The 15879-nt window shown below is 43.8% G+C and overlaps 1 protein-coding gene across 1 annotated transcript in view; it reads left to right on the top strand.

Moving 5' to 3' along the window:
• Window positions 1-12463, top strand: part of strn3 (striatin, calmodulin binding protein 3) — a 30751-nt gene extending 18288 nt beyond the window's left edge. Inside the window, exons 2-16 of the mRNA XM_049596113.1 lie at window positions 1347-1450; window positions 4771-4844; window positions 5236-5314; window positions 5513-5674; window positions 6052-6190; window positions 6582-6717; window positions 7187-7326; window positions 7407-7585; window positions 9215-9262; window positions 9785-9906; window positions 10084-10251; window positions 10366-10506; window positions 10646-10753; window positions 11054-11140; window positions 11316-12463. Coding sequence (XP_049452070.1) covers window positions 1347-1450; window positions 4771-4844; window positions 5236-5314; window positions 5513-5674; window positions 6052-6190; window positions 6582-6717; window positions 7187-7326; window positions 7407-7585; window positions 9215-9262; window positions 9785-9906; window positions 10084-10251; window positions 10366-10506; window positions 10646-10753; window positions 11054-11140; window positions 11316-11485 — 1857 coding nt within the window. The 3' untranslated portion in view covers window positions 11486-12463. The remainder of the gene's footprint in view (window positions 1-1346; window positions 1451-4770; window positions 4845-5235; window positions 5315-5512; window positions 5675-6051; window positions 6191-6581; window positions 6718-7186; window positions 7327-7406; window positions 7586-9214; window positions 9263-9784; window positions 9907-10083; window positions 10252-10365; window positions 10507-10645; window positions 10754-11053; window positions 11141-11315) is intronic.
• Window positions 12464-15879: the final 3416 nt, after the last annotated feature.

Here is a 15879-nt window from a genome sequence, read left to right as displayed (position 1 = left end):
GACATGTTATTAACTAGCCTGTGGAATAACCGCAGGTACCAGCCCTGGAAATTAACCCGACGAGGACACTTCCTGTGTCTGTCCTTCCAGTCATATAGTTTTGGGTTTACTCTGACAAGGTGCAGCTCCTGATGGAGTTTAATGGCCTTTACTGGTCGACTAACGTTTAGTCCACCATTAGGGGGCAGCCCTTTTGAAACACTCAACAGCAGTGTCTCTTTCCAGAAATCATAACCCAGTTACTCAAGATAATCCTCAGACCTAGTTCAGAGCAGTTTCATGTAGGAACTGTTTTCTTTCCACCAACCATATCACCGCGCACTCGCTCCTCCTCGAGGCCGTGGATGTTTACATCTTGTCCCCCAAGCTTTGGTTAATCGTAAATATTTCTCAGTGGCGCCCTATAATCCCAACAAAGCCCTATAATCAAGTAACTCTTCTTCTGGTTAAGATCTGTTACTGTGAGAGCTGAAGAGGTGCCACCACAGAAGAAGAGTGTTCTGAAATGATGGATTTAAACTCCTCATTTGCAGCTGAATGGCAGTTTATCCACATGGCTGGATTATTAAAGCGTCGCTGTAACACCGTCACAGAGGAGATCTGATGTTTAATACGCTACTGGCTGATTTTCTCCTGTAATTTAAAGTTTACACACGAGGTGTTGTTGATGTGGAACAAATAAGGATTGTCTAACTGTGTTTCAAACATGAGAAGGCGACCAGTCACAGCCCAGCGAGCAGTATGTTCATACATTTGATAAACTCCTGCTGAGCTTTACATAAGTAAATCCAACTCTCTTTTTGCTCTTTATCGATACTTGTGGTGAAGTTAGTGCAAGACCCAACAAGTTATTATCATATATTGTTATTTTATCACCTAGAAATGGCGTCAGTCAGCATGTCAGAGGCATGTGACATGTTGAGCATCAATTTTTATGGAAAACAAACACACAGTAAAAATTGTTAGTATGTTTTGTCTGTTCATCCTCTGATTTTCTTTTTTTGTTCCATCCTGAGTACAAAAAATGACAACACAAATAAACAAATTTGCCGATTTCACCTCCACAGGTCAAATCAGCTGCCTGTCGTCTGCCAGGAAGTGATTGTTGTTGTTTGTATGACGTGACAGAGATTCGTCTGTGTTCTGAATTTTAGTTCCTACTCTGAATATTTTCCACACAAACAGCCTCCTTCACTTTCAAAGGGTTCATGGGTTAGATTCATATCCGTGCTACACACAAAGCTGGGTCATGATTTCACCTTTGACCTCTGATGATCTCATTCAGTCTGTTTGATGACAGCATGAATTAACCCTCTCTCTCTCTTTCTGTGTTTGTGTGTCTGCAGGCGAGGATAGCGTTCCTGCAGGGGGAGAGGAAAGGTCAGGAGAACCTGAAGAACGACCTGGTTAGAAGAATAAAAATGTTAGAATATGCTTTAAAACAGGAAAGGTAAGAAGAAACACTGACGTCACTCTGTGTAACAACATGAATAACAACTTATAACAAGATAAAAGGATGCTTTAAAGGGGCAAAAATCGAAATCGTTTCACCGCTAGGTTTGCTGTTGTGCACTGCCTGTAGACCAAAACAAAGTGTGTCATGAGCCACTCCTTCCTCTACCTCTGCTCTCAACCCCCCACCCCACTCACCTTGTCTGTGCAGCCGAGCTCCACAGCATCTCCACGGACTATTACATCCAGATGGTCCTGGTGTTTCTTCCGCAGGCTCCACTTCACTCAGCTGCCTGATGAACCCACTGCTTCTTCCCACATTAATCTGAATAACAAACCAGGGCTCGGTGCTCCGGTTGGATCCAAACGGAGAGCCAGGGCTAACGTTAGCTGGGAAGCTAGCGGAGGCTAACTGGCTGTGCTGGCAGCTGAGTGAAGTGGAGGCTGAGGAGGAAGCACCGGTTAGCCCCGGTTTCACTACAGGCAGATTCACTTGCCACAGGGGCGAGGAAATAAAACCTAAACAGCCAACTTAGTTTAGCAGTTAGCGATGTCTTTCACTCACTCTCAGTCTCTGTTGTGTTTAGCTATTTCCCTGCTTTCCTGTTAGCGTTAGCACTAGTCGGCTGCCACGATAACGTTCCTACTCTACATTGCAATTTTTTAATTCCTTCAATCTAGCAATGATGAATTTCGCTTATTGCTCCTTTAATGTTTCTCTTGTTTTTAGCTCTTTTACTTATTTAACAAATCATCCATCAGATTTTAGACTGATTTCTTCTCTGCCACTGAAACTCTGCAGAGTCCATCAGAGTCAGTGCTCAAAATGACGTGAAAGAGTTCTGATTTCATTGAGCTGAACTGTAGTTAGCAAAGTCTAATCTAAAGCTGTGTTCACATCGAACGTGAGGCAAATTTTTGTGTTGCATTACTTGCAAAATATGGCTGCTACAGTGTTTTGTTACTGTTAGTATTAGCCTGTAACAGCAGTGTTGTGCTAACTCACTGAGAGGCAGCTGACGGCAATTTGGTTTGCAGTAAAGCACAACTCACAGCAGAAATCAAGTGATGAACACAGTGAACATGAAGGCTCCGTGCTCTGAACCAGCGTGAACTAAAATGACAACACTCACTGTGTTACATACTGTCATAGCAACATGTTCCTGCTTTACTCCTCCCTGTTGTTTACCTTTCACAATAAAAGTCCAACTTAAATTACTCAAGGGTTTTTGTGAAGAAGCAGCTCAACACAATAGTTTCCGCAAGTCACATTTACCAATTTTCAGATCTCACAATGTAGTCCTGTGGCTTCACTCACTAATGTTTAAGCCTTCTTCTTTTCTGTTCTGTCTCTGTGCAGCACCGATGTTGAGCCGTAGAGCTCTGAGTGATCACAGACGGCAACAATAAGTTTGTCCTCAATTTCTGAGTTCTGACAGATATATATAGAGGAAGGTGATGTTTAGAGAGCAAGCCCAAATAAGCAACTCCACTTTAGAAACAAGCCCAAAGTTGCGGCTAATAAGCGGACCTGGCAACCCTGCGGCTTATCCTCCTCACATTTCTTCCGTCCTCCTGCGTTGATGACGTGGAACGTATCCCGCCTCTCATTGGCTGATGCTCTTTGTCAGTCGTGTCAGCCTTCTCCAATTTTCTAGCATGCCAGATATCCAGTCCCAGTCACAGACGAGGGGGCGACTTGCTCGTAGGCTTGTTCACACATGAGGACTCGTCGTGGCAGACTATCTGCCGACTCACCTCCAACCCAAGGTGGCTCTCAAGATCATCTGCGACGTCAAAATCGCGGTGAAAATCGTGTAATGTGAACTAGGCTTTAGTCATCAGTTGTGCTGCGTTTATGAGTTGATGCAGGCATTGGCAGTGAAAGTAAAAACCAACCCCAGGTTCACTCTCATTCACTATATTTGCTTTCTTCTGTGTGGTTTCCATCATTCCTGCAGATAAATACACCAGCACACACTGAGAGTGAGTCATAAGTGATGACTGGGAGGGATTACTTCTGTATGAATCTGTACATTGTTTTTTGTTTTTTCAGGAAAATCCTGCAGAGTATACCTTCAAGCAGTGAAGAGATGTGTGGCTCAATTCAATTTTATTTATAGAGCCCAATGTCACAAATCACAATTTGCGTCAGAAGGCTTTCCAGCATACGACATCCCTCTGTCCTCGAACCCACTCAGGAAAAAAACCTTTAACATTGTTTATGAACACGGACGATCCTTCAGCACAGTAAATAATGCACCAGGTTCAAGTTTTGTCAACAGCTGGTATCAGTTAGAATAAACACGAAACAGCAGCAGAGGAGAAATGTGAAGAATCAGCGGGAAGTCATGAGACCTTTTAGCTCTCAGGTGAATCATCTACCTGCAGGAAGTGCTGTGCAGAAAGTTCCTGCAGCTCACTGTTAACAGCCACACTCAGCTCTGAAACTGATTTATAAGCAAGAATCATTCAAGTCTGAAGTTTAAATGTTGATGATTTGAATCATTTGTCGAGGAGATACAAATTTCCTTCAGTCATTTAAAGCATCTTTTGCTTGATGCCTTTTTATGGATCCCGCTGTGATTGGCGTGGCATGAGAGAACAAATGTTTGGAGAGCAGAAGCACAAACTCTTTTCCAAAAAACGATTAAGTCCACAGCTTCATGTCCAGGGGTATGTGGACACTGGAAAAAAAGCCGACAGAGGGCCCTCTGAGGTGGGCACGGACCTCGCAGAACTCCTGCCCTCGCTCTGGTTCTTTTGTAGAGAAGCAGAGCAAAGCCTGGGTCAGTGGGGCTTGCTGGAGGCTGCGTAGGGGCTGTGGGGCAGAGCCAGGGGGCTGAGAGTTAAGCCAGCGCCCCCGGAGCATGCCAGAGAACCGGAGAGTGGGTGGGAGGTCTGCGGAGTCTGCGCCCACTGTCTGCTGTCCTCTAGTGTCCACACACCTGGATGTGGAGCCTCGAACATGTGCTGACTCTCCTCCTCAGCTGTGACTTCCTCTCCAGTAAAGCCTCCAGGTTTTTATATTAGAATGAAGAGCTTATGAAACATGATGTTCCGTGAAAAATTGAACAACCCATTATGACGGAAAGAAATGCTCGAGCGTACCCTTGTGTGAGCAGGGACAACTGATGATACAGCAGAGCGCCCCTCCAGACTATTCATTCTCGCACCACCCATGACAATGTGTCCGTAATATGAAGGATTTTTAAAAATCAAAGAGATGTAGATGAGGAAAAATGAAAGCAACAGACTAAACGCAGATGTTGTTTGATGTTTAAATGATTAAATATATTTTTGTTGTTTTCTCCTCAGAGCAAAATACCACAAGTTAAAATATGGGACGGAATTAAACCAAGGGGAGATGAAGATGCCAAGCTTTGAATCAGGTGATGAAAGAACAACTTGTTGGTGTCTGTTAACCTGCCGTCAGACTGTCTTCATGTGCTGTTACTGTAATACTGTTACTGTTAATACTGTTCTCTCTACGATCCTCAGCTTTTTTCCTCCTCTTCTTCTCTTCTTCAATCCCACTTTCTGTCCTGACACCTGCTAAAAAATTATATTTGAAAATGTATAAGTTCCTTCCAGTAAAGCCCTTGAAAATTAAAAATATAGTGCTTGAAAATGAACTCTAACTCCTTGAATCTCATTCAGTAATGTTGGTATGAACTTGGGAAAGGTATCACTTCACTGTCACTTAGCTGACGGCGTCCTGCGGGTGCTGTCGTATTATTCACTGTTTCCTATATTCCTGTTTTGTGTGTGTTTGTCGTTTAGACACCAAAGACTCAGAGGTCTCTGCTGTTCCTGCCAACAGTCAGCTCACCTGGAAACAAGGAAGACAACTACTCAGACAGTAAGAACGCTCACAGCATATCAGTGTTAAATCGGAGATGACGTGTTGAGTTTGAGCTGGATTTAGAGAAAGATCACCGTAATTTGCTTCACAACTAGACCTACATTCATTCACCAAATACTTTGTACAAAGTCAGAATAAATAATGAAAAACCAATTAGATTTGTTCACTAATGTTTAAACCTCTGTGTGTGTCTAGGTACCTGCAGGAAGTAGGATACACAGACACCATCCTGGACGTTCGTACTCAGAGGGTTCGCTCTCTGCTCGGCCTGTCGGGCTCCGAGCAGAACGGATCTGTGGAGAACAAGAACCTGCAGCACCTGATCAACGGGACAGAGCGCCGCAAGGACAGCAAGAGGTACACAAACACATGCACAGTTACCAGGTGTCAGAGGTCACACACTGTTTATACCGAGCAACAACCTCTGTAGCTTAAAAGCGAAGCCACTGCAGAAGTGCCAAACACTGCAGTTCCTCTAAAGCTGGCTCTCAAACGAGTCAATCCTTTGCTTTAAAACAGCCGTCCACAAACCAGTGGGGGACGTCACAGTAGCTGCATTAATTATTTTATACAGTCTATGGTCTGTGTTTGTATACCTGTGCTGTCAGGGGAGATGATGTGTGTGAAGCATTGACGTGTTCACAGACATGGATGGAAACTGTCAGAGAAACTTGACAGGTTCATAGAAAAGTACAAACGCGAGGTGGTGACTCTAGTTGTGTTTTTGTGTCCAGGAGTCCAGGAGACGTTCTGGAGACATTCAACTTCCTGGAGAACGCAGAGGACAGCGACGAAGACGAGGATGAGGAGGGAGACCTGATGGACGACATCAGCACCGACAAACACCACCGAGCCAAGAAACACAAGACCAAGGTACACACACACACACACACGTTTCAAATATATCTATATCAGGCTGCAACTCATGATTCTGTTCGTTACAGATTGATCTGTAGATTATTTTATCAATGAATCGTTTGTTCTGCACATCATTGATGCACAGTGAGAAAAGCCTCTCAGCATGTCCTCCAGCCGAAATGTCTTATTTTATCAGCCAACATTAAATTCACTGTAATGTAGGACCAAGGAAAGCAGCAAATCGTCATATATGAGAACCAGGAAACGTCACAATTTGTGCTCGAAAAAAGACTCAAACTAACAACTGATCATCAAAGTAGTAGCTGATTAATTTCCTGCTGATTGAATAATTGATTTAATTGACTGATTTTTTTGCAGCCCTAACAATGTTTTTGTCCTCCTGCAGGTGGGGAACGAGGGTTTGGCGTCAGAGGACGACGCCGACACGGAGGAGGCTCTGAAGGAGTTTGACTTCCTGGTGACGGCGGAGGATGGCGAGGGAGCAGGCGAGGCTCGGAGCTCCGGAGACGGGACAGAGTGGGGTGAGAGACACGAGGCATTTTCACTCCTGTGATGTTTAGTTTGGTTGACTTGGACTTTGGATTGTTTTCCACCTCGGTGCGATGGTTTGGTCCGTACTGGCAGAGATACAGGACTTCTTAGAGGAAGTGGTGTCCGTCCAGTCACAAATGAGCGGTACCAGTGAACTCAAGCTACTTACAACGAAGTAGACTGCTGGAAGAAAATAATCAGCCAGATTCTGTTTTGACACAAAGAGTAACGTCACATTCAGGCTGGAAATCTCTGCGCAACTTGGATATGTAATTTATGTAATTAATCCTACTATGACAGATTTGATTCATTATTTATGAGGCTGCCAATGATTGTTTTTAAATAATAGTTTAAGTTGAAAATTGTATATGTGTACGTGTGAGGATGATGAGGGATTCTGCTGTTAGTGTAAGATTCTGTCACAGAAAGAAGGCTAAGGTGTAATATCTGTGTCTGCAGCGGAGCCTCTTCCGTTTCCTCCTGGTGGGGGGAAGTCCTTCCTGCTGGGGGGTTCAGACGACGTGTTGGAGAGCGTGCTGGGTTTGGGCGACCTCGCTGACCTCACCGTCACCAACGACGAAACAGACTACAGCTACGATGTAAGACACAAACAAAACCACAGCTGTAATTCAGGACACAGTCACTGTCACATTTAATGACCTCACCTATCGTTTCTCAGCTGCCGTCCAGTAAGGAGTCTTCGTTTAGGAAGACGTGGAACCCCAAGTACACGCTGCGGAGCCACTTTGACGGCGTCCGAGCGTTGGCCTTCCACCCTGTGGAGCCCTGTCTGGTCACCGTGTCCGAGGACCACACCCTCAAACTGTGGAACCTTACCAAGACCGTCCCTGCCAAAAAGTGAGTTACACACCTAACCAAGTGTTACTGTAGCTGCGGTCAAACTACATTTTTTTAAGCAGCTCACCTCATGTCAGGTCTCTCAGCTGATGAGGTTGTAGTTGGTGTTGAGTCCAGATGGTCGACCATGACCTGAATCTGGACCTCTCATGTTTAAAGAGCCCAGGAAACAGCCTCTCTACTGTGTGATTGGCGTTTATTATTTATTAGTTATTACTCCATCATACAGGGGAACTTAAACATGAGGCTCACATCCTTTGTTAGACACTTACGGGTGATGCTGGAATACATCTTTTGATGGTTTGTATTTCCAGAGACTTCAACAGTTTTGTCACAGTCGTCTTCTCATCCACAGTTTTTTGTGCAGCGTAGATATAACTTACTGGGAAACCAAACTGATAGATGTTAATGAGTTCAGAGGCTCATCAGGCTGGTTTCTCATTTGCATTATGAGCTCTGCAGCCTGGTTTAACTTATCAACAACTGGGCCACTGCCAAAGCTTTCTGGGAGGAACTGTTGCTCCTCAGAATTAATGCTGCTGTGTGAAAATTAACCATCAGAATTCAAAGTTAAAGGAATATGTCATCCTCCAAATGATCATCAACAATCAAAGCAACATGGGCAGCAGCAAAACATATTTCAGAAGCCTTAAAAGATCAGTTTAAGTGTGCATTATATTAAGAATATTTTCGCAGCCTTACCTTTCTTTGATACAGTGATTTCGGACAGGGAAATGAAGCCGTGACGTCACTCTTTTCAAAGCCAGACTGAGAGAAACAGTCATGTACCAGATGGTAAATGGATCTGCACTTGTATAGCTCCTCTCTAGACATCTCACCACTCTAAGCGCTTTTACACCACAAGTCACATTCACCCATTCACACATACATTCACACACTGGCGGTTGAGGCTACCATACAAGGTGCCACCTGCTTCTCAGTTTTAACACTCTCACACACCGATGAAACAGCCATCGGGAGCAACTTGGGGTTCAGTATCTTGCTCAAGGATACCTGGACATGCAGAGTGAAGGAGCCGGGGATCGAACCGCTGATCTTCTGATTAGTGGGCGACCCGCTCTACCTCCCTTCTGAGCCACAGCCTCCCCAGATCTGTGTGCCAGGTACCCAACAGAGGGGGGACCAAATATGGGGACAGTCCGGAACCGTTCTATTGGTACCATCCACAATGTTTCACAGTGGAAACTTGATGCTGAAGTATCTGATTACTTCCTCCTCCTCTGTCGGTACTTGATGTTGTATTAACGGAGAATCACAGACAGTGTTTCCTTCACTTCCTCGTTGCTGGATTCTCTCTGCTTCAGAGGAAAATCCCCTCTTTCTCTTCCTCAGACCTGACAGATCCTTCAGCATTTGCATCTCATTTCCTCGTCAGCGCGGCGCCTCTGACACTATTGAGCCCGACTTCAAACACAGACGCATCAGTGTCCCACAAATAATCCCTGCAAACACCTCCCCTCAGGATCCACTGCAGCACAGCTCAGCTCCCAGCGGCTTTAGACTCCAGGGACAGAGAGGAGGAGGAGGAGGGAGGCTGTGATGATGATGATGATGATGATGATGATGATGTGTTTAGTTACAGTCTGTATGTTTCTTTGTGTTTTACAGAAGTGCCTCTTTCGATGTTGAGCCAGTCTATACATTCAGAGCCCATGTGTATGTATCTCACACACACACACACACACACACACACACACACACACACACACACAGCTAATGTAACAGTGAGTACATCAGTATCCACTCAGGCTTGTAGATGATGTCTCAGGTAATCATGAGGAACACAACCATGACAAACCTTTGGAATGATCTGTCTCTCTCACTCTGTCCGTCTCTGCCTGTCTCTATCTGTTTGTCTCTTTCCGTCTCCCCCTGTTTCCCTCCCTCCTGTCTCTATCTGTGTGTGTGTGTGTGTGTCTCTCTCTCTCTCTCTCTCTCTCTCTCTCTCTCTCTCTCTCTCTCTCTCTCACTCTCTCTGTCTCTGTCTCCGTCTCTCTCTGGCTGTCTCCCTCTGTCTCTTCCTGTCTCGGTCTGTCACTCTGTCTGTCTCACCCTGTCTCTTTCTCACTCTGTCTCTCTGTCTGTATTTGCCTCCCTCTGCCCTTCTGTCTCTCTGTCTCTGCCTGTCTCTCTGTGTCTCTCTGTGTGTCTCTCTCTCATCTGTCTGTCTGTCCTCAGTGGTCCAGTGTTGTCGTTGGCCATGACGTCCAGTGGTGAACAGTGTTTCAGTGGAGGCATTGACTCGACCATCCAGTGGTGGAACATCCCCAGCTCTAATGTCGACCCCTACGATACCTACGGTACACACACACACACACACACACACACACACACACACACGTAGTTCTGGTGGGACACCTCAGTGAAATACTAACTGTAACCTGAGCTCTTAAAGGAACACTGTGTGTGACTGATTAAGTCAGATCTGTGCATCTAAACCAGACCCCTCCCCTCTCTCTCCTCTCTCATCCAATCAGATCCCAGCGTCCTGGCGGGGTCATGGTTGGGGCACACAGATGCTGTGTGGGGATTGGCTTACAGCGGCATCAAGAACCGCCTCCTGTCCTGCTCAGCCGACGGAACGGTGAAACTGTGGAACCCGACGGAGAAGAACCCCTGCATCAGCACTTTCAACACAAACAAGGGTGAGGACAGAAGATGGAGAATGGAGAGCGTCCACTGGAGGACGGAGAGCGTCCACTGAGGCCACCACAGGAACAGCAGCTTATTAACGTGAATGTGTGTGTGTGTGTTCGCAGAGCACGGGGTCCCCACATCGGTGGACTTTAACGGGTGTGACCCCGCCCACATGGTGGCGTCGTTTAACACCGGAGACGTGGTCGTGTATGACCTGGAGACCTCCCAGAATGCACTGGTGCTGAAGGGGCAGGGAGAAGGCAGTAAGAGACACACAAAAACACACACACAAAAAATTAAATAAAATCTGTAGTAATAATTGGAATTTGTACAAAAATAATGGATTTAATTGTCTTCTCTCTCCTCCTCATCGTCTTCTTTTCTTCTTCTTTGAATTCGCAGCCCTCCCGGGGTCGAATCATATCAACAAGGTGGTCAGTCATCCCACGTTGCCGGTCACCATCACGGCTCATGAAGACCGACACATCAAATTCTACGATAACAAGTCAGGTGAGTCTGTCTCTCAGAACGTTTTTAATCTCAGTGGGACCTCTGCTGGTTAAAAGTCCAGTGTGAAGGATTCAGGGGGGAATACTGGCAGAAACAAAATAAAATAAGTATTTTTTCTTTAGTGTATAATCACGTAGAAATAAGAATCGTGTTTCCATTGCTTAAAGCCCAGTTCAAATTTGCGTTGAAATAAAACTGTTTCAGAACATTGCAGAAAAAAGTTTCCGTTGTTTCAATACAAAGGTGATTATTTGTAGAGTGCTAGTGTTTACCTGTCTGTTTGACTGTGTGTGTGTGCAGGTAAAGTGATCCATGCCATGGTAGCTCACCTGGACGCAGTCACCAGTCTGGCTGTGGATCCTAATGGCATCTACCTGATGTCCGGAAGTAAGGAAACACACATGAAGCTGCTTCACACATGAACTCTCACTGATATTAATCCTAATAATGTGTTTGAACTCAAAATGTTTACTCTTCTTCCTCCCCCATCCTCCTCCTACTTGTTTCTCCTCCTCCTCCCTTTTCCTTCATTCCACATCCTCCTCCTCTTCCTCCTCCTCAGGTCACGACTGCTCCCTTCGTCTGTGGAACCTGGACAGTAAAACCTGCGTTCAGGAGATCACAGCTCATCGTAAGAAGAGCGAGGAGGCCATCTACGACGTGGCCTTCCACCCCTCCAAGGCCTACATCGCCTCCGCCGGAGCTGACGCCCTCGCCAGGGTCTACGTGTAGATGAGGAGGAGGAGGAGGAGGAGGAGGAGGAGAAGAAGAAGAGGAAGACCGTGGTGCAAGAGACACAGACTGACAGAGATGAAGAGATAAAGAGAGTCAGGCTCGTCTGTTCACACACAAACAGTATTCAGGTCTGTTCAGGTCTCTGAACACAGATTATATATTGATGAGAGACTGATGAGGTGAGCGCACCTCCATCAGACAGCTGAACACACACACTCACTCACACACACGCACACACACAGTTTAAGTTAAGAGGTGTCGTCTCCCTCCGACTGACTGAAGAGACTGAGAGACGTTCAGCAGCAGAAACGTTGTGGAAACGTTGTTTAAACCCTGCAGGTTGACACTGAGCAGCTCACCTGTCCTGTGATGTCATCTCATCCGGTCTGCAGTCACGATGACACTACATGAACGCCCCCCGTCCCCTCCCCCTCCCCTCGTGTTAACACTAGTCTGACCTCCTGACCGTCAGACAGCAGGAGCAGAGATATACTTAAAGGAAAAATCCCCCAGAGTTGTCTCTCTGTGACGTTCTGCGCTCACTTGTTTTCTTCTTCTTCTTCTTCTTCTTCTTCTTCTGTGGACGACAGTGACGTCACGTCCAGGTGTTTCAGTTTGAGGTTTGACATCAGAGACAGTTTGAGGTTTTTGTGTCTGAGCCTCAGACTCAGAGCCAGATCTTCGTTCTGTCTTTGCACCGAGACATCACCTCCGTATCAGAGTCCTGCCTTTTCTCTCTGGTGTGTTCACTGACCTTCGTGTGATCTGCTCATCGACACTGACGGTTCACATCTGATGTAAAACTCCCAAGTTTTCGGTCTTTATTTGATGGCGAGATGAAACTGAGGGACCCAACAAAAGTCCTCGCTGGACTCAGGGACGCTGTCGTCCATGGCCAGTGTCTTGTCCTCATGAGGTCGGCGGTGCTGCGGTGAGGACCTGCACGATTATTAGCAGCATGAAGTTAACGGTTAATTCAGAGGAAGTTATTCAAACCATCCGCTCATCACATGACTCTTTGCACTTTGTCAACAGTCAGTGCATGAAAACCTCCTGTTACATCCAGCGTCAGCTGTTTGTTGGCGCTTCTTTTTGTGTCATATGACGTATCCTAGCTATCAAAACTTCAAGATGACATTTTTTCATGCTCACAGTTACTGTCTGAGTTTTATCACCTGAATGCAACGTTACCTCACAGTAATTCAAATTACACTGCCATAACTTCTGGGGTCCGAACAGAGAAAAGACCGCTTTCATTTTTGACGTCTTGTGTTTTTTTTTCCCCCAAAATTTCTTAGAAACGCTGCTACAACAGTCAAACTTTAACATCCACAGAGGAACTGGTGCTTTTGTCACTGAGCACTGACACGTGTTGCTGCTGCAGTTCCTCCTCCATTAACAAAGATTTAAATATCTGTTTTAAAGGTGCAGAAGGTGCGCTGACGCCTGCTGAAACTTGTAGTGTTTCTGTCTGTCGCTGCTGTTAGACTTCACCTCGATACACAGGTAAAACTACAGGAAACGAGTATTAAGTCACACCGAGAAGCATCAGCCAGAAGAACGACACTTAACAGTGTAATCACTGAAACGTGTTGCTGAACAGCAGAAGAAGAAGATCTGAGGGGGATTTTTCCTTTAAAGAGTCTGCAGCTGCAGCAGAGAGAAGAGGAAGCTGCTTGTAACCAAGGAACAGAACGTTTGGTGTTTTAACCCGTCGAGGTTTTGTTGTATTTAAGTTTTTAATTTTAAATTCTGCAGTTAAGCATCAAGAAAAAATGACTTTTTACAGTGTTTTTAGAGGATTAAATAATTAAGAGGTTAAAATATATCAAAGTTAAAGAAACTGAACATCACGTGTCGGTTTTGTTTCTAAACACGTCATGAGCGACCACGTTGGGTTAAAAATCAGCTTTTCTGTTTCTCTCTGACAAGGTGTGAGCTGATTGGATGTCTGTCCTGATGGGAACAGAGGATTGGTTAATACATCCCCCACCTCAGCCCCTGGCGGGCCCAACAGAGCCCTGCGTTTAAACCACGGAGCGAAGGATTCAGGCGTCGGCGTTACTGTAGTTACGTATGAACGTTTTCTGTTTGTGTAAAATAAATCTAGTTTTTATAATCGTTTTTATAAACGTGGAAACGTCTCGTTAACGGCACCGAGGAGGATTCTGGGTCCTCACTCCCGTCCAGTCCTGCCATCGACCTCCATCTCAGTGGAGGTGTCACGTCATGTAGAAAGTAAAGGAGAGTAGTACGGAAGCCCATTGCTGCCAGTGTGATGGGGAAAAAAAAGATCCTGTAAGTTAATAGAGTGAGAGAATTTATTTAAATGTCCCCATGGTACGATATTATCATGATGCTAAAGTCACATGTTGAGTTTTGTGATAAAATATATTGCAATTTATTCGCTTTTTTCAACTGTAAATTCAACTGTCGATATTTTTCCTCCACCTTAACAAAATGACTTAATATCTCAAGTATATCTAAAGTTTGTCAAAATGACTTAGTATCTTAAAAATATCTATCTAATATCTCAAATTAATGACTTTACAAAAAATCTCAAAAAATTGACTTAGTATCTTTTAATGACTTCCCAAAATAATGACTTAAATTCAGAAAAATTATAATGATAAAGAATGATCTCAAGATAATGATTTAGTATCTCAAAAACATGCCTTACCAAATAAATGATGTGATTTTTCAAAATGACTCAGTATCTGGAAATAATGACTTATTGTCTCAAAGTAATTACTGACCAATATCTCGAAATAATGACTTAGTATCTCAAATTAATGACTCACTCTCAAAATGCTGACTTAACAAAAATAATGACTTAGTATTTCAAAATAATGACTTAGTATCTTGAAATAAAGACTTAGCTTCTCAAAATAATTGACTTAGTATCTTGAAATAAAGACTTAGCTTCTCAAAATAGTTACTTACTGTCTCAAAATGCCAACTTAACAAAATAATGACTCACAAAAATAAAGACTAAATATCTTGAAATAATAACCTAGTATCTCAAAATAGTGACTTAGTTTCCCGAAGTAATGACTTAGTATTTTAAAATGACTATCTCAAAATAGCTCACCAAAACATTCACTTAGTATCTTCCAATAAAGACGTAATTTAGCTAAATTACTACGTATTGTTTTGTATTGCATCATAATTACTTAGTTTATCAAAACAGTGACTTAGTATCTGAAAATAATGACATAGTCTCACAAAATGACGAGATATTGCAAAATATTGACTTTCCTATCTCGAAATAATGACAGACTTTATTTTGAGATACTAAATTAATTTTGATAGCAAGTTTTAATTTTGAGAAAGTTTCTGATTATGTTGCAGTACTCAGTCATTTTGAGATATTACATCATTACTTTGTGAAATTAAGTCATTTATTTTTAGTAAGTCCATTATTTTGCAATACTAACTCGTATTGTAAGTCTTTATTTAGAAAGATTCTCAGTTATTATTTTAAAATAGGCAAGTCATTTATTTTTTAGATCAACTCATTATTTTGAGAGTTTCTCATTTTAATAACTCACAGGATCTTTTTATTTCCCATCACAATGGTGGAAAGGGCCTCCTTAGCGACGAGAGGGAGGAGCTGCTGAGGAGTGTTGAGACTCGGCCGAGGAAGATGAGGAACCTACGAGCTCTGTCTGTGTGTCACCACCTGTCCTCGCAGACACACAAAGATTAACGTGTTTTATTTATGTAAAAAGATTCATCACAACAGAAATAAGAACTTTCTGTAGATCTTTTCTAACTTTTTAAACCCCACTAACTTGTGGTAATTGGCTTTACAATTGGTACCTGAACGCACCACAGGTCTCTGTAATCAGACGATGCTGCTGCAGTAAAAACTGACAACGGTCCCATGTTGGGAGAAGCTGCAGGTGTGATGCCCTCCTCCTCCTCCTCCTCCTCCTCCTCCTCCTCATATCACTGTGTGAGTTTTCTCTTCACGTTTAGATCATTTGACTTTTCTTCATCACAGCTTCAACAAGCAGAAGTTATTTATATCATTTGTTTTCCTTATAAGGAAAGAAGTACCTGTCTGAGCTCCAGGAGAAACCGTCCAATCAGACGCCTCCTAGGGCGGGTTTTAAAAACGAACAGCTGCCACCTGATTGGCTGAACATTCTGACCTGTTTTGACACACGGCGAGTTTTATTTCATCGTTGCGGTTTGTTCTAATTTAATTATTATTTTGTAACTGAAGGGATTTGAGCGTCTCCTGATCGATCACAAACAAAATCTTTATTTTTGTCTTCACCCACGCTACAACTTACTGTGTAACTAAAGACTCTTTTTTTGTTTGTGTAATGCATGATTAATACAATAAAAAGTATTTTTTCTAGTCTTCCAAAAAATGGAAAAAA

The sequence above is a fragment of the Epinephelus fuscoguttatus genome, linkage group LG14 (assembly GCF_011397635.1).
Source record: "Epinephelus fuscoguttatus linkage group LG14, E.fuscoguttatus.final_Chr_v1".
NCBI lineage: Eukaryota > Metazoa > Chordata > Actinopteri > Perciformes > Serranidae > Epinephelus > Epinephelus fuscoguttatus.
The sequence above is the reverse complement of the archived record's forward strand: the minus strand, read 5'-3'. Positions and strand labels throughout refer to the sequence as shown.